Source organism: Ammospiza nelsoni, chromosome 3, assembly GCF_027579445.1.
Source record: "Ammospiza nelsoni isolate bAmmNel1 chromosome 3, bAmmNel1.pri, whole genome shotgun sequence".
NCBI classification, from domain to species: Eukaryota; Metazoa; Chordata; class Aves; order Passeriformes; family Passerellidae; genus Ammospiza; species Ammospiza nelsoni.
In genome coordinates, this window is record NC_080635.1 from 27,574,718 (window position 1) to 27,593,910 (window position 19,193).

The 19,193-nt window shown below is 40.3% G+C and overlaps 1 protein-coding gene across 2 annotated transcripts in view; it reads right to left on the reverse strand.

Annotated features, from left to right (window-relative positions):
* The window catches only part of SRBD1 (S1 RNA binding domain 1), a 124,201-nt gene extending 116,677 nt beyond the window's left edge, over positions 1-7,524 (reverse strand). The window contains exons 1-5 of one of the 2 annotated variants that reach the window (XM_059468112.1): positions 7,302-7,524; positions 6,309-6,416; positions 2,228-2,324; positions 910-986; positions 338-506 (exon numbers count right to left, since the gene is read on the reverse strand). In XM_059468112.1, the coding sequence (XP_059324095.1) occupies positions 338-506; positions 910-986 (246 nt within the window). In that variant the 5' untranslated portion in view covers positions 2,228-2,324; positions 6,309-6,416; positions 7,302-7,524. The remainder of the gene's footprint in view (positions 1-337; positions 507-909; positions 987-2,227; positions 2,325-6,308; positions 6,417-7,301) is intronic. The other variant, XM_059468114.1, reaches the window with a different exon arrangement.
* Between the last annotated feature and the right edge of the window lie 11,669 nt (positions 7,525-19,193).

The window sequence follows — 19,193 nt, forward strand, 5'->3', positions numbered from 1 at the left end:
GAAGAGGCTGCTTGTTTTTGTGATACCCAAAGAGTGAAAAGGTACAAGACGAAAGTGCAATACCAAAACCAGAGAGAACAGAGGCATTTTTTTATTTACATTGTTGAAAGTGATCCAGGGAAAACCACATCCTATTATCATTGGCCAAAATTTTCAAGGAGGACCTTTTGATCATGGACACTTCAATGCAAAATAAAGCCATAATGAACATTCACAGGAACAGTGGAATTTTATCAGCTGATGAGACTCAGGCAACAAATTCAACCAGAGTCAGAACATCTGCTCATGCTACTTCCCAAGAGCAGCAATTAAATGTCTCTTGCTTATAGATACTCACCATTTCCTCTTTTATTGCTTCCTTCCTGACCATTTTGCTGGCCACAGTTGATCGTGGAGCAGCAGCTTTTTTAGTTTTTGCCTCAGTTTTCGTTGGCAAACGAGGTCTCCTGGCAATTTTGCTTTCTGGCTCCCATTCCTCCTCTTCCTCCTCCTCTGATTCAGAGCTCCTGAAAAACAAATGAATCAACAATATTGCTCATGAGAAGAATAAAAAAAATACATAAGTGAGCTAGTCTTGAGTGGATTTTGGCATGAAAGAAAGTGACCAGGAAAAATTAACAGAAAGGTAGAGAGACTCCACACTGCTGCAGAGCTAATGGCTTAAACAATCTACCAACTTTTATGATGTATACACACATGGTACACATGACTCTTTGGACAAATGGCAATTCACTTTCATCCCACCTTCATTATGAGCATGAAGAAGCCTAAGTAATCTGCATTTTATAACTGAAGCTTTGTGCATGAAAACTTTTTAATCAACTTCTTAGAAACTGATTATTGCTCTCATGCAATTGCTCATGCCTAGCATAACCCTTTAAAAAATGCTAAGGAAAGAAATTATCTTACGAATTAAGAAACGAAGGTAGTTCTTCTGATGTAGGGGCTTTGGCTACACATTTCACCCTCCTTGGTAGAGATGACATCTGAAACAGAGGAAAGAAGAGAGAAAGATAACTTGGTTGAAGCTGTATTCTCTTCAGCTCACTGTCAAATGTGCCCCAATAATGTCTTCAGCAATCAAAAAAGTTTCCTCCAGAGCAAGTTTGGTTTTCTCAGTAACCAAGAATTTAGGCCACAGCAGCACACATTCAACAATCTTTTCAACTAACCAAACAAACCAGCAGCACAACCTCTCCAACTACTTTTCTCTTCACATGGAGGTAATTATTTGGCTTGCAGGTAAAGCTGTTCTAGCAAAAAGGGTACTGGTTCTCTCATTTTGTTGGGTGCCACATATTGTATGCCAGTCTTTCCTCTATCCATTTAAAAAGCATAGCAACTCAAATTAAAACCTAGTAAAGTGAGCTCATGTGTGGTTTTGATGGGACAGAACAAGGCAATTGTCCATTTCCAGCTAGATTTTTACATTTAAAGACTATCTGTTACTTGTGTGCACAATGAGAGCTATTATTTTGAATGAACTGCCCCTTGGATTATAGAAAGTGCATAAAACAACCACCAAAAGTAAAAAGGAGAGGCACACCCTTTCCCCTGACCCAAGATTCATACCCACAATAGCTGTATTTCAGTTAAACAGTTACAGAATTGATTGGGCCCATGAATTTCAATAATCATATTTAGCAGTCTTAGTTAAAAAATGTTAGGTAGCCTCAAAATTTTATCTGCCAGAAAACAAAAACTTAGAAAGCAAAAAAATAATTTATTTCAAATACTACAAAATTCAGAAGCATATTTTACCTATATCTGATACAATTTCATAGTAATTCATATTTTTATACCTTGACCTTTGATCCAGCCTTACCACTGCAATGGGAACCTTAAAGTCCCATGTTTGCACAATATATACCAGATAAGCATTTTCCAAAGTGCCATTTAACTCAAGGGCAAAATGCCCTTCAATCCAACTTCATTCTGGCCTCTGTTCAAGCACTAGAACACACTTGCTATTAATGGCTTTCAGAAGTTTTCCTTGTAAGGCAACACAAAAATTTAGACAATAATTTTCAGCACTGCAGTCAAAGAAGCAGTATTGAGATTCACATCAAAAAGTACCACTGGCTCACTTGCAAAGCACCCTCTTGAGCTACAAGCTCTGTCAGTAACAGGTCAGCATTTCTGTGCTGTTACATAATGTGACTGGCTGGAAGACACACCTACCACAGGAAAACATAAATCTCCAAAGAACATGACAAATATTACTCACCTTATCAGCTTCCCAGGTGTCTTTTCACTGTCAGTTCTGAGACACCCCCAAATTCATCCAGCCACTCTGCTTCTCTGCGTTCCTTTGCTCTTAGTACCTGCACAGTCATAGCCACAGTTCTGAATTATTACTTATTTACTCATATTATTTCAGAGGCATGAAAAGAATGTTTCCATTTTTATATCATACTTCAATGTGTGAATGGGAGATGCAAAAAATATTAAACACCAATTTTTTAAGGTTAGGTAACATCCAAGCCAGATGGATCCCTGATCCACTCTTTTGTATGTGCTGGGATACTTGATGCTTCTTTTCAGCTCACACAACTAGCCAGGTATTCTAGGAAAATGATCAGTTTTAAAACACTTAACCAGCTTAAATCACTAGCCATTAAACCACACAGAACCACAGAAATTCTAGGTTGGAAGAGACCTTTAAGATCATCGAGTCCAACCCATGTTCTAACACCTCAACTAGATCATGGCACCAAGTGCCACATCCAGTCTTTTTTTAAACTCTTCAAGGGATGGTGACTCTACCACCTCCCTTGGTAGATGATTCCAGTATTTGACCACTCTTTCTGTAAAATACTTCCTCCTTAATTCTAGATCATTGCAAGTAAGAAGGAAAAGACCAATATACATGGTCTCTCACCTGAAGTCAGCACTGCCCCTACTGAGCAACACCACCCTAAACATCTCTGCCAGTTTGGAACACTCAGCATGGAGCATCAAAGTTCTGGTGCCTACCCAGGAGCCCAGGTAGAAGGAAAACCTCATCTGGAAGGTGCTTTTTTCTATGAGTATTTTCCCTCTCACCTCAAGTGACTGAGGGTCTCAAAATATCTCAACATTTGTGTAGTTACAGAAAGTAAGATTATCGCAAGAGTAAGGCTCATTTTTTAAAGTTAATTGCACTTCCTGATATCCAGTGACCTATCTATCTAACTCTCCTTATCTGCAGAAGAACAGGAGAGGAGCTCCTTAGTAACTCTCTATGAACAGACAAGCTGTGGTCAGAAGTCAAAATGGAGTTCCAGAGCTGAAAATAAAAGCCAACACCAAAAAAGCATATCTAAGATAAATATCAAGCATGGGGTATCACAAAGGAAAAAACACCCAAAATAATCATATTTCCACTGCAAGGTGGGGCTAAATTATAACAACCTCCCCTTTTCACAATGAATACAACAAACTAACTGTGCTTCCTATTTGTAGAAAAGAATCTTATAGCTTCTACATATAGACTTTTTGTTTACAAAAAAAAAAAAATTAATTGGAACCCACAAAAGTACTTCTTGTTTAATTTCAAATTGCCAGACAGCTGTCTGCTAAATTTTCCTCCTGATACGCCTGTGCTGGGGTGTGTAAACACCTACATTTAATGACTAAGAAAAACAGCCCTTCTGTGATTCACTGCAGAGGGGGAGGCAGGGAAGAGGATGAAAAAGAAACAAGTCTAAATGCCACTGATGAGAGATAAAAAAATACAGAAAGCAAGCCTAGAGACAGTCCCTGAAGTAAAGCAGGAAGACTCAAGAAACAGGCAAAGGCAAACACTGTTAATTCCTCATGGGGCATCTACAACAAACACTGACTGCTGCACTGACAGTAAGCAACTGCCAGCTCCATGCTCCACTTCTGTGGGGATACAGTCCCCCAAATCCCCTATCTCAAGTGTTGAGGGAACTGGGAACAGCTTCAAGCATCCTCCCACAGCATGCTGGGATCAAGCCAGTGTGAAGTTGGCCACTAATCTCCTATTATATTTTCCAGATTGACTGGTCTCTGTGAGAAAACTGCCTTTAACACTTTCTGTCAGCTCCAGTTAACCATATTCCAGAATTCCATATTCCTGTGAGAGTTGGTTTCTACCCCAAGGAAAGAAATTATAGTCCCTTCCAAATCCAGAAGAATCCCACAGCTGTGTAAGAGCCAATTACCAAACTGAAAAATGAAGAGTAACCTATTTATACCAGTCAGGTCATTTTCCCTTCCTGTGCCTGTATTCAGTTTTGCTGTACCTTGGCACAGATGTTCACAGTACTTGGTGTTTCCTTATCAGCTGAAGGAAGTAAACACACAGTGCCCAGAATTGTGCACAAGTTATCCAGCCATTCTGGTTAGGATTTCCCCAGCTTGCCAATTGTCATATTCAACTTCAACATGCTCTGCTCTAGCAGCTCTTCTCACACCTGAGGCTAGTAAACTTCTGGCCAGTAACCATCAGCTAACACACCTTTTCTTATTTTATGTACACTGTCAGTGACCTTTTAATTTCTGACAATGCTGCTCTTTAAGAAAAACAGTTCTTATCTCACCAACATTTTTTTACTTCCACGAGCAAGCAACATGAGCTAGGCCCTGGAAACTTTGGCCTTGTACACATACTTAAGTCCCTGACTGCTGCTTCATTTCAAATCTATGAACAGATTTGTAGATGATCTGCTTCTCTAGGATAGGCTGAAACCTTAATGCTGAACCTTCACACTAGACCCTTGATCCTCTGTTCAAGGGAATCAAAACTCGCCTGCTTGTCCATGTCCCAAATGGCAGCATGAAGCGCCATTGCTTGAAACAAACCCCTCCATCACTAAAGCTTGGCTTCTCCACAAAACTCAGCAGTTATAGCATGTTCTTCGAAAGTACTTTCCAGGTAAAAATTAAAAAAATTCACAGAGCTATTATGCTGTCCAGTGAAGAAGAGCTGAAACTATTTAAATCATTGCTACTGTAGATAAATATATCTGCTAGGTTCACTCTCCAAATAATTTGGCATCAGTTTTGTTGCCAGCTATTTTGCTCCCACCACTTCTATCCTTTGCACCCAATGCAGAGCTCCACATTACAATTTGGATGGCTGCAACACTTCTCCCTGCTTGTCAGCTACTCATTAAAATAAAGCTACTGTAGTTTGGGGTCAGGCTACACAAAGAATAAAGACTGGCCAAGTACCTCTCATCCTTTACTGTACAGAATCTTAATATGTGTATGCACAAAACACACAGCAAGGAAATAAGCATTTCTCTGGTCTCTCTCCCCAAATAGGCCTAGGCTGCACACAGAATATAAGGAGACTGAGATTTTAAAGACCTTATTATGTTAAGGAGCAATCCAAACCTCATTTAGAGACTGTTCATCTCTTCAATCTCCCTATTCATGCAAAGGCACAATCCATTAAAAATAATTTTCTTCTTATGTGAATCCAGGTGGCATAAGCAACCATTTGCAGAAAGAGAAGTTTAATAACAATTTAAAAGTGATTAGTTAAAAAAATTTTCACTCCCCACCACCATTTGCCTAACTCCCCCAAAAAATCCCTGCACTACCACACACCTCTTTTAAAACTCTATCAGTAGAGCAACAATTTTTCAGATTCAAAAATAGATTTTCCTACCTGAAGGCACAGGATTAAAAAAAAAAAAAAACACAACAACAAAAACCCAACAAACAAACAAACAACCCAAAACACCACCACGATCATAAATACACTTGGAAATTAATTTCATTTCAGTAACGGCAACAAGCCCTGTCCAGCTGAAAAGCATGCAGAAACTTCTGAATCCCTTTGCCAGCTAATCCAAAGCAACATGTTCCTTACAGGGATCCCTCTATGCAGGGAGCTCCTCAAACTTTGCTCTACAGCCTTTGATTTTCTTTCACAAATAAACCAGCAACAATAATAGAATTTTGCAGTTTAGCTTCTTCTTAATTCTAACAATACTAGCCAGATCAGCATTTATAACATGAAGCACCTGAAGCAGGACAAAAGGAGCACTACACAAGTCCCATATGACAAGGGAATTCTGGGCCATTCTAAGTAGAAGCAGAATGGCTACTTCAATAATTATAAGGAGAGCCTCAACAGGTTGGTTTTGCTTGTCATTTTAAGATACCTTCACTGCAATAACATTTGAAGGAAAAGAAATATCAAAATGTGAGCATACAGTCAGCAACAATGGGAAAAGATGCTATGCAGACCAATGGAAGGGACTTGTATGGAAATCTTTCTGTCTCTCCAGATTTTCATCCTGCAGAGATAAGTCAACTGAGTTGTATTTCCAAGTATAAATCCAACTTACTGTAACCCTCCTGAGGTTAAAACCTTGGAGAACTCCCAGACACTGTTGCTCAGAGAAGCTAGTGCAGATTTCCAAGGACTTTTCCTGTACAAAGCCGGTCAGGCCTGCCTGAGGAAGGAGTTGCAGACACAATTTAGGATCCTCCAGCACTAACTGGAAAATTACAACCACAAAGAAACAGAGAGACATACAGGGTACACACATACACCAAAACAGTCCTCAAAGCTAATCAGAGAGGAAATGGTGTAAGAACCAGTAGGAACACCACCTACTGTTTTTACTTACAGAAGTATCATCAAAAAGGTAAAGCACAAAAATTGTGCCCCTAGAAGGCGCATCCTATCCCACGCCTTTCCTATAATTGATAGTACCACCGAGGAAAAGGAACAACCCATGTAATGCGGCACCCTGCATGTGAATCAGAAGAGGTCTGCCCAAGAAAGGGAGGGCACAAACCCTTCTCATGCATTTTCCTCAATCCACTGCTCCCAAACCACCTATGAAGGCATTATTCAAAATCAGGGATACTGCTTCTGATGCAGCAATAGGTGGCTACATCATGTGCAGTCATTCCTTTTCTCCAGTCCACCAAACCAGCCCCACAGAAACACATCCATCCTGCTTCATTTAACTGGATGTCTTCACTCCCAAAAGGATATGGACAACACACATCTCTTCTGCATGACTACAACCCAGCAGAGTTTATCACACCAGAACACTCATTTTGGAGGCTTGGAGGTAGAAGGAAGTTGAGAGCAAAGCATTGTTTGTTGTTCGGTGACTCACTACCACGCCAAATCACTGCTTCTCGGCCCAGAAATGCCACCGAGAAAATACACTTTACATACTCCGAAGCCCTATTCTCTCCCTGGCGACACCGATGTCCGCAGGTATGCGGACAGCGTTCAAGAGCCAGGGCTAACAGAGCCACGTGCCACCCTCGCCGCCCGGGAAGGGCATCAGCTCCGTGGGAGAACCACGGGAATGTGCCACCTTTCAGTCCTCTTCCTGTCCCTTCCAGGTGGTCCGTCCCAGCCTAGTCAGGGCTGCCCGCCCGCATCGCGGTCCCGCTCACCCCCTCGCAGGGGTCGGGCAGTTTCGCTCTCCGGGCAGAGGGGCTGGGAATGGAGGGAAAAGAACAGGCTCGTTTCGTCCTGAACAACCGAGACAGGAGCGAACCCCTCGTTTGCCGGGCGCTGCGGCGTGGCACGGAGGGCGCCAGGCCCAGCACGGCGCCGCTGCCCGCCCTGCTTCACCCCCAGCCCGCTCCCAGCGAGGGGCGAGCGGCTCCCCCCGTCGTTACCCCCTGCTGCCGCCGGCTGCCGCGTTTGAAAGGGCCGCCGGCGCGGCAATGGCGGGCTCGCCGCCCGACGCGCCGCGGGGCGGAGCAGGAAGCGGCGGCCGCGCCGCGCCGCAGGAAGCGCGGACGGGCCGGACTGGGGCCGGGGCCGCCACCGCCCCTCCCACCCAACCTCGTACCGCCCCCCGTACCGCCCCTCGTACCGCCCCCACCGCCCCTGCCACCGCCCCCGCTGACCGGCTCGCTGCCCATCACGCCGCCCCTCGTACCGCCCCTCGTACCGATCCTCACGCCGCCCCCGCTGCCCCTCGCGCCGTCCCCCCTGCCTCTCACGCCGTCCCCGCTGCCCCTCACGCCGCCCCCGCTGCCCCTCACGCCGCCCCCGCCGCCCCGGGAGCAGCCCCGAGAGCTGTGAGGTGTGAGGGGTCGAGGGCCAGCCACCCCGAGGTGCCCCATGGCGAGAGCATCAGCCGCCTTTCACTTAAACCAAGGGCTAAGGGCGGAATGCAGGAATGAGCCGGTTGGGTTCTGGGCGAATGGGAGATCGAAAGGTGTTAGCCAAGGAGCAGGGTTTTCACGGGGGTCTTGGGAAGCAGAAGTCGTCGTTGTGTGAAGCTGAGATACTGCTTCAAAGGTGACTGCAGAAGACGCAGAAATAAATCCATGCCCTTTCAGCCCCCGGAGTAGATAGAAACATGTAGATCCCAATATACATACCATACTCATGTTCTTTATCCACGCCCTCTAAAATTTGCTTTGTTTTTGCTTAAAAGCATTTGCACACTAGTGCTGGGAAAAGTACACAAGGGTTATGTGCCTGCCTTACAATTCCATCTGAAGTTATGTTTCCCTGCAGTCTCTACCTATTCCTTTATCATCCATATCTTCTAAGTTAGCGTTCAGCAAGGATCCTGTGAAGTCCGGATTTCATGTAAAAAATTTAATGGGTGCTGGCTTCTGGAGCCATCACCAGAAGCATGGAGCAAGCACACTGCTATATTAAAGTCGCCTTTTGAGCTTCCATTACCCTAAAAGGTCTTCTGCTTTGTATCATAAATATTTGTAACTTGTGGTCATAACTACGAGTCAGCTGTCCTCCAGCCTTGGAACAGCAACATCTTAAATGTAACTAAGGTGCTATAAACTTAAATAATTCATAATTTTTTCATCTTGACTTCATAATAAATGTGTGTTTAACAATCTGGAATGGTTTTAAACACAATAATGTTCAATGCAGTGTGACTGCTCTCTTTGCATGGAGTTTACCTGACCTCTTTAGCTTTCACAGGCCTGGAGAGAGACTTATGCATGTACTTGTCTTTATGCATTGGGTTTTACCTTTGGTGCCAAATCTTCAGCTGATATAAATTCTCACAGCTCTGTTGATTTAAATAGGGTCTGTGATTTACACGAGTTGAGGATCTGACTCACAACCTTCAATAGGACTGTTCATATGTTTAAGGCTAATCAAGTGTGCAAGTGTTTGCAGGCTCAGAGCTGATTCGCCTGGAGTTTTGGACTACTAAGAGCTGAGCAAAGGGTAGTTTAGTGTAATACTAGGGAGCATGAAATCATGTTAGATCATCAGGTTTTCAGATGAAACGTTGTAATTTATAATAGAAAAGGTTCTGATTCTTTTTACCTCAGATCAGATTCTACTCTTATGCCAAAACAACTTTTAAATAAGTATAGGAACTCAGTGCACTATGTAACTAAGGACAAAAGATTGCTACTATAAATACCTTAAAAGTAATATTTAAAGACTTGGTCTGATTAGGTTTTGTAATACTTAGAGTGCAACTTTGTGCAGAATATAAAAATACTGCCTGTGTCATCTGACTCCTTTGATGCACTGCATTAAAATTCCTATGTCTAAGTACATATCATGCAGGCAACTTCTCTTCTATTAATAGTTTGAAATTAGGTCACTGTTCTTGTAAGGATAGGCTAAGCCTGTACAACTGATTTAAAAGAAATTACCTATATATAAATGTTTGGGTTTCTTTCTCATGCTCGTCTACAATGACACCATTCCTTATCTATAATCAGTAATTTTTCTGTCTGTCTGTTCTGGCATATATATTCTATGCTGGCAGGCTTTTGTAGATTTGTTTATAGTGACCCCTGCTGCAAAAGATTAAGACTGATGTTTCTCTAAGCCTTTAACAAGACATTTACCCAATTATTTCTGAGTTCAGCACAAAAGAACCAACCAGATGTAAATCCAAGTACAGAACATTTGAAACTCCCTAATCTGGATAATTTTCAGTAAAATTAGTTGAATCATAAACTACTTTTCCTCTCTTACATGCATAAGATTTATTTTCTAATGCAATGCAATATAGTTGCAAAGTAAAGTAGCTTCTCATTTCCTAGAGGTAAGGCTTGTCCTTTCTGTTATTGTTCTTTGATAAGGGCTAGACTTGACACCAATAAATCAATGTCTCAACTGCTATATGTAAATGTTTTCAGAGTTCCACTTAGGAAAGCATGTGCTTATGTTTATCTCTGTTCAGGATAGCAAACTACTAAAAAAGCAGATTAAAGCATAGGACTAAGTTTAAACACAGATTACCTCTCTTGTTTCAGAAGGACTTAAGTGTCAGCCTATTCCAGTCCTGCCCTCAATAAAATGTTTTCTCAAGCTTGGCTTTAAAAGCTTCAGCAAGAGGTGTGTGTATGGGTTCATCTACAAGAAAAAGATCCACGTGTGCTCTGTGCTGGGCAAAAGCTGTGCAGCCAGAGCTAGTGAAGCACTTAACCTCAAAACCTACAGGCCCTGCTAACAGAGCTGCAGCTTCAAGCTCTTCAGCTTCCTAGCACTCTGCTAGCTGTGCAAAATAAGCATCAACTTGTTTGCAAAAGACATTTGAAAGACACTTGAGGTAAAACCTCACATCCAATATACATTAATGTAAATATTATTGTACAAATATATGTGTCTGATATGTTTTTTTTAAGCTGTGTTTAAAGAGTATTATTTAGGCTGCAAAACTAAGCAAAACATTGTATTTAGAGCTCCCTGTGTAATCTTTTTACTGCTCTTTGTGCAAATATTTACTGGTTAATGGAGACATCCCACAGAAAACTGAGACCAGTGGAGTAAAATAACCTCAAGAAGGCAGAATAAAAATCTGATGTCTCTTTCCCCACTGAGGCCTTCACATTGCAATCTCAGCAGCATTCTCATATTACTGAGTGCAATTTTCTACATCTGATAGACAGGTAAAAGATTGAGTTGTCCCATATCTATATTACCAGTGAGGAAACCTTTGTCTTTTCCACAGTAGCCACAGTTCAACATAAAATGAGTCAAACTTGTCATTTTAATGTAGAGTGATGGATTATGGGTCCTGACAGTGATTGGGGGAAGAAACTTAGCATAGCTGCATCTTATTCTCCTTTTCTGGGATTTGGAAAATTGATGCTGCCTGAAATGTCAGGAAGGGAGATGAACCAGTGGGGCAATCTGCTGGGTCTCACTCTCTCCTCCTCGAGAACTGGAGAAAATCCAGTCCTTCACAGTGTTCCCAAAAACTTGCCATTGGGGGCAGATGCTGGATTGCTTGTGCTGTGAGAGTGCCGTCTGGTTCTTGGCCATGTTGCAGTGACATGCTGAGGGTCATATGGTCTGTACTCAGGTTTCATACGGAATGTAATCCATACTTCTGTTTCCCACCTCAGTGCTTTGGCAGCTTGTGAGTTATCTGCTTCTGCAGCCATTACTGCTGCTTTGGTGGTGCTGGTGTGAGCTGAACCATGAGATCCTCATGTGTTTTTATCATCTTGGCAGGCTGACAAGAGTTTCCTTAGGAGTGTGACTGGGAGTAGAGAGTCAGTGATTTTTAGCAGTCCATTTCTCAACAAAAAGTGACAGTCTGTAATGCCATAAAGGTATATGTACATAGAGGAGGCTAGAGAGGCAGGAGAACCCTGCCAGTGCACTTAGCTTGTCAGACACCAGAAGGCCCCAGTCCAGAAGCAAGATAACTGTATGAACCTAAACTAATGAGCACTGCTGAGAGGCAGGGTATGTTATTTTGGGCATGGTGCCACATTAGCATGACTCTACATCTTCCAGACAGAAGCTTGCAAAGTCTGGGCAGCTCAGAGTGTGAGCAGAGTTTGCTTGTGTCTGTCTGCACCTGTCTGCATGGCCTTGCAGAAGAAAAAACAGCAATTTCCCAAAAGACTTTTTGCAAACCATACAGATATGAATATCCACCAAAAAGGGAAAAAAAACACCAAACAAACAAAACAAACACCTTTGCTTCAACAGCTCTTCAATTTCTTTTTTCTACCAGGCCCAGAAGAAAGGGTGATATTGTTAGATTGTGTTTGAAGAGTTTCTGAATGGCTTCAGAAAACTCTGGTATTTATCCTCGCAGCATTGTTGTTTCTCTGTCGTGAAGGACAAAGGCACAGACAAATTACATACTTTGTGCAAACATAGAGAACTGTATCAGCACCTTCAAAATCCATTAGTATTCCATAGATAGATGGTTAAATATACAGCTGCAGGAAGGAAGATAGTGTAGTCCTTCTTCCAATTGATCCAGCAACTCCTGAAATTCTGTTCCATGCTCATGTGTCCAGTATATATAGATAAGAGAATGAAAAAATAATTAAGGCTTGGAAGGAAGCCAATGGGTGCAAAGGATGTTTGGACTGAAGTGTAGGTACATGTTTGGACTGAAGTGTAGGTACATATGTAGGAACATAAATCTGAATCTCAGACTCAATTTCCTCCTCTGCTACAGATGTCCTGTGTGACCTTCGACAAGTGACCTTTTTTTGCCTTGGCTCCTCATTGTTAAAATGGGCTACTAATAACACTTCTTAAAATTATGTGTGAGGATAAACAATGACTATGATATGCCCAGGCACTTGCACATAAAGGAGATGGATAAGCATGTCACATTTTGCAGAGAAATTTCTGCCAGAAAAATTTTGATGAGTTTCAGTCAGTGCAGGGACACTAACAGTGTCTGCTGTTTGCTCTCTTCACTGCAGGTCTGTTACTGGTGTGACAGTTTATACAGGTGTACATAAACATTTCTAACCAAGCAACTGTGGGTAATTTTGAATGAAGAAAATTCATATGTAGTCAAAATGTAGTCATAGTTCTAGATATCCTGATACAGATCATCATTTGGAGAACTTCTTTCATTCTCAGTCACCATTTCCTCTCTTTTCCCATCCTTAAAAGCCAGCTGATGCTTTAAAATTCAAAAGAGGGCTTTTAAGTGTGTGGTCAAATCGACACAACTGTAAAGATGAAAATAAGAGTCACTTAAGGCCTTTGTGACCTGCCTGAAATTCCACTGTCTTCAGCAGAGCTGCAGCTGGAGATGGATTAGTCTGATCCTAAATGAGAAAAAGATGCAGCTCCTGGCTGCAGGGAGAATTGTGTTTTTAGATTCAGCTCTTCTGCCTTCCCCAGGAGAAGTTAGAGCTTGCTTTCGGTATTTTTGCTAGCATGGCAGCCTGCAGTTTTGTTAAAAATACTTGGAAATTGGCTCTATTAACAATCCAAGGGACCATTCTTTTAAACAACTGCCATTAGTCTTCCAGACTTAGTCTCAGTATCTTCTCAGTTTGAAGGGTGCACAGTGTTTTGTAATGAAGCCAATATTTTGGAAGCAACATAAACATATTTAATGTGTCAATTTTGCTAAATTTAAACCAAAGCTGTTAGGTTCAACAAACTGTGACATGGCAACCTCAGCTTTAATAGTACTAGAAGGCCTAGAAAATTGTTGCTTGTATTTGTCTCAGTTATCCAGCAGCATTGCAGGTCATTCATTCTCTGACAAGAAGTTCCAAAAATTCCAGTGAATGGAGAATGTTGACACATAAAAGTCAGTTGCTATTTCCGTAAAATAACTATTACAGTAGCTAACTATATATAGCCAGAAGTAATTGCTTATGTAAATAAAATACCAGTGAACACATTACAAGATTAAAGAGAAAACATTGAGCTTCCAACACAGTTATTTGCCGACTCCCACCCTTATACACATGATGACTTTGCAGTCATAGCTCTGCTATGCCACAAGATTTAATTTAGGATATGCGCGGCATATAATACTTCCTCACATTCCTAAATAAAGTGCTTTTCCATTAGCTGCTTAGTTCTCTTTTTAGCTGGCCACTTCACCCTTCATTAGTGAAGAAAAGTACAGTCATTTCACCAAATATACTGCCATGCAATCATTTGTTCATCTTATGTTATAGTTAGGATTTATACAGGTATAATAAAGGCTTCAGGTTCTCCTGGGCATTTGGGTGAATTTTTAGACAATATTAATTTGAAACTCTCACTCTTTAAAAATAGTCTCTTTCAAATGGCACTTATAGGTAGTAAAAGTGAGATAAATTGATGGAAGATCAGATCAGAAGTAATGTATCTTAATAAAAGTGTCATCCATCTTTGAGAAGGAAGGTGATATTAAATAGCTTAAATACCATGCTGCTTTAGGAAAAGGCACTGGTTAAATACTTTGAAGGTAGGTTTACAGTGATCTCTGCCATTCACTGAAGAATTATTGCCCATACACTGTGGGAGTTTTGCTTACTACAGCTGGTAAAATTAGAAAGCCTGCTGCTCTTCCTTTATACCTTTTTTGGTCGGGATTTAACAATTTCACAAGTGAGAAGTATAGAGGGCACCTATATAAGAGTTTCAAAGTCCCTTATTTTTTTGTTCTCTACTCTGTCATGATTCAGCTGAAGCTGGTTTTGTGCTATCAGCTGGTTTTTGGACCTCTCAGAAGAACAGTCTTCCATTGCTATGAAATACCTTTTGCTGATTTGGTCCTTATTGTTGTTTCTATACTGTCACAAGAACTGGAAGCTGCTGTGAGGGAGCAGGATCGTATATAGCAAGCTATAGATAGGAGTAAAACCAGACGGGTATTGTGTATATTTGTAGGTGTGACAGTAAAGGAGAGCTTTGAGCATGAAGCCCAATGGACAGATGGACAGGTCCCTTCAGGGAGCTATTAGGCATATGGATAACATAGGAAAAACCCTTCTGTGCTTGAATTAAAACATAAGAAAGGAGTTTTCCTGCTTCTAGGAGTCAGCGATCAGAGAAAGGTGTTGACATCTTGTTAGGAAGGAGCCATCGTAGGCGGTGTGGGGATGGGCTGCGTAGGAACCTGAAAGTGAAAATCAACAGCATGAATTTATGCAAACAGGGATAAATGAGAGTAACCAGTATGTTGTTTTAGGCAAAAACCTACACAAATCCTTACAAAATTCTGAATGAATAGGAGCAGCACCGGAATATATCTGTCACAACTGAAAAAGCAGGCTGATGCTCCATTGTATCTTGGACAGGCTGTGATTGAAGATTTCACTGCCAAAAAGATCCACAAGACAAACTCTGAAGATAACTCAGAGTAGAAGTTGACACCTACATTATTAGCCCTGACAGCAGTGTGACAAGAAAGCAGGTAACAAGAATCATTATGGGAAACAAAATTGTATTAACTTGTTTGTTTCGTCTGTCTGTATTTTAATATGTTTGCAGCAATTCAGCATGAGCTCCTCCAAAAATGCAGATATTTGTGTTCCCAAGCTGTTGTCAAACAAAATGACATCAAGCAACAACCCATACTTCAGCAGTGTTGCTTCTGTAACAATAGAAATAAATGTTGCTGATGGGCAATAACCCAGTGTCACTAAGTATCCCAGTGATAAATACACACTGTACCAAAGAGCACTCCCACTACTCCCCCTTGATACCTAGATAGATCTCTTCTACCCAGTTTGAGAAACACTTAAGATGTCTTTGTGAAAAAAAATTAACTGGAAAGTTAAAAGAAACAGAAAGATGCAGGTCCCAGTGCTTGGCCCATTAAAGGAAGCACTGAGTGAGTTTCATGTGGAGTTTGGAAGGACCTTCTATAGAATTAAATAAATTTTTATTTGCTCTTCTAAGAAAGCTTTGGAATGCTGTCTTGTAAAGCAGGATAAGCAGGTATGTTGAACAGCTGTTTGAAGGATAGACCTAGAGAACATTCCTACCCAGGACAATACCCAGGAACATTTAATTAAATCATGCAGTGTAAATGAATCCAGTATTTCCCATCTATTGAGGATGGAGCATTTGTGCCTCTCTGTAATTACTGCAGTAACTGCATCCTTCCAGCACAGTAACTTGCTGCTGTTTAGTTTGCCCTACCTTCAGCTGAAGCTCCCTAAACTCACTTATGTCAAATGGAGATCCAGTTCAGAAAAGGTTGTATGCACAACACATCCTTTCCAGTTACAGACAAAATTTTAACCTGCCCATATGCTTCACTACAAAGCCTCATGGCTTCTGAACAGCTGTGATAGCACTACAGGTTGCCTCCTGAGATAAATAAGCACTCACCTGCAAAGCTAGGGAAAAAATCCCCATAAAGGGTATTTCAGACAGCTTGCAATAAATATGTTATCATCCACTTCCATGCAATCCACTAATAATCAGGAAAGAGAAGAAAACCATCCACATTTTATTTTCTACGTGGTGATGCACTGTCCTTATGGGAAGAGGCGAGTGGCAACATGTCACAGCTTGCCAACTTCAAACACCTTTGTGAATGCTGTCTCTCATCAGTGGACTTGTATTCCCTAAGCACAGAGTATTAGGTTTCAGTGAAAGACCTGAACTGCTCCATTAATGACCTGATGGATGAGGTAAGATTCAGTGGGTTTTACTCAAAACCAGACTCAAAGTATTTGAACTCCCTCTCATTTCTGCTTGTCTGTTTTCATGATAGATATTCATGTGGATCCAATCATCACGTAAGTTTTTGAATCAGCAGAAGACATCTGAGATCTTTACAAAAATACAAAATAGAAATCTCTTAAAATTTTGTTATTTGAATCCATTATACTTCAGTACAGTGCTGGACCTTTCCAGAGTGCTAAGTACAATGGGAGCTTTGCCTCATGATCTCGGCATCATCATCCTTGGACACCAGAACTGTAATATTTAGATATCTTAGTGCATTTGAAACTATCAGTTTCTGTCCTTTTAGAGAGAGATGACAAACAAACCTAGATAAGGATTTCCTGAGAAAAATATCTCATTTTAAACTCAAAACTTTGAAACAACTATACTCATTTTTCCAGGCTTGGCATTTTTTAGATCACACCAAATTAAAAAGAAAAACCACCCCAAAACAAACTAGGTGTGATGTTTCTGTCCTTTGCCATTATTGAAATATTCAGGCATAAAATATGCTACTGAAATGTCTGAATAAGGTTATGTTATTAATACATAAATAACTTAGAAACGTTTGGAACTATATTGCTCAAGCTTTTATATTTAAATACATTAGGAAAAACTACAAAACGTTCCATCCAAACTTATTTATATTTGTAAAATTACAAATACATTGGCAGAATGTATTTTCTTGGGAAAATTTTCTTGGGAAAAAAACATTAGAATTATAGATTAGATTACTTTGATTATAGTGGATATAGCTGTTTCTGTGACAATAAATAATTGCTAATTATAAGACCTTATTAGAGTTTCTAACCTAATTGCTAATCCCCCTTTCCTTCCTCTCTCCCTTATGACTCCTTACTGCAGATCACAACTTTCCCTATTTTGCAGCAAGTATGAGCTACTTCCATATGTTGGAGGAAGAGGTACATAAAGGAACCACTAATTTCATTTGTAAATATGTGTTTTTCCTAATAAAAAAGTGGCAACAGCCTAAACCTAGTATTAAAAAAATCAAATACAAACTGGAGCATAAAGGCACAAGCCAGATATCTCATTAGTTTGAAAAGGAGACAAAGATATGTTAATTTCAATATAAAGAAAGAGAACCAAAAAATAATGGCAGAAAATAAAACTGAGGCAATGATGTGAATAAATAAAAATATATAAATATAAATATAATAAATAAGTAATGTAATATAAAATATAAATAAAATACTTTTATTAATTTATTTTATGAAGAATGAAGGTGTGGGGACTGTAATATCTCTAAAAATAGTAGAGTTATTCATAAGCAGGAACATTGTTCTTTTCCTCCATGCCACTTTTTAAAGCATCATATCTAGACCTCTAGATCCAACAAATTCCTTTTGCTTTGCATTAGAATGGGTGAATAATACTGGATGCTCCAGACTCAGAGAATGTTAAAACCATGGATATTGAGGATCTCCAAAGGGGCTCCTTCAGTTATATTAGTATTAGAGAGGGGAAACACTTTTCATGAAAAATACTTCAGAAAAATGCAGTGTCCTTATAATTATGACATATCTCTTCACTAACTACTTTGACAGTTATCATCAAAACAAACAAACAAACAAACAAAAACCTGCAACGGTTTTATTAATATTTAATTTTTTTTTTCAAAGAAACACTGTAACTAATCTAATTTAAACTTTTTAATTAACTACCTGGGAAAAAACCCCTCAGTTATAACTTGTCCTATTTTGGATTAACTAAGAGTCAGCAGCCCTACATTTGATTCCTTTGGATCAGTTACCTATCTGACTTTACAAGAGCAGCATTAGGCCAAGTATACTCCTACTAGTTCATTTAAATTCACATAAGAAATAACTGACATCGTCATGTGAGATTCAGATGAAGGCAATTAATTCTCACCCATTTCTTTTGGAGTTCCCGCTTTCCTTAAGAAAACTCCAACAAAACAAAAACAAACCAACAATGAACCAAACTGGCTATCATATTAAAACTTTAAATTCCATGACAGATTAGTTTCAGTTGAAACCTAGATTGGATTGAGATACTGAAAATTTGTAGTCTGTGGTACTTTCTTTTTGCACCCAAATACTTGGTATGACCTAAAGGAGAAATAATTATGATAGAGGACATATTTTAAAAGTTATTTTCTTTGCCTTTGTAGAATAGCTGACATATCCCAAAATGAAAGTATTAAAGTGAAGAGGATGTTTTGAGGATAGATGTGTGAAAGTTTTGTAGATACCTATGAGGTTACAGAGGTATAATTACTAATTAGGTAGCACTAACTCAGACATCTAGTGCTTTGCTCAGACTCAGCAATTCCCTATGACCTGTATGTTATGGGAGTGCATCATGCCCTGTCTTGTCACAAGTTCTGCTTTGGGATCACATCTTTTGCTTTCTGTCCCTCTTGTGCTGTTGCAGCAAAGTGGGATTACACTGAAGGAAGACATTCGTCGGCTTATTAAGAGCTTCTAAAATCCAGAACAGAAAACACTGAGAAAAAGAGATTAGGCTCTTGGTTGGACATATAGTTTGGTGGGTATGTTTGGAGCATGTAAATGCAGAAGAAAAATGGAGTGTGACAGACTTAAAACCCCACCCACAAAGATAAAAAGGAAAAAGAAAAGTAAAATAAACTGTTGAGGAGTAATTATGACCTGCTAATCCTTTGTGTCTTTATTCAGTTTGTGAACTCCAAAGTCATGAGTCATGGCAGTTTAGTGGTCAACTGTTTTCTATTCTGTGTTTGCCAGTAGAGGCCCATTAAACATCATATTTTCATGGGAAAAGCCATCTCTGTCAGTCCACACCTCAAAGGTCTCACCCAGCACTGTCACTCCTCCACTGCTTATGAGAAATATGT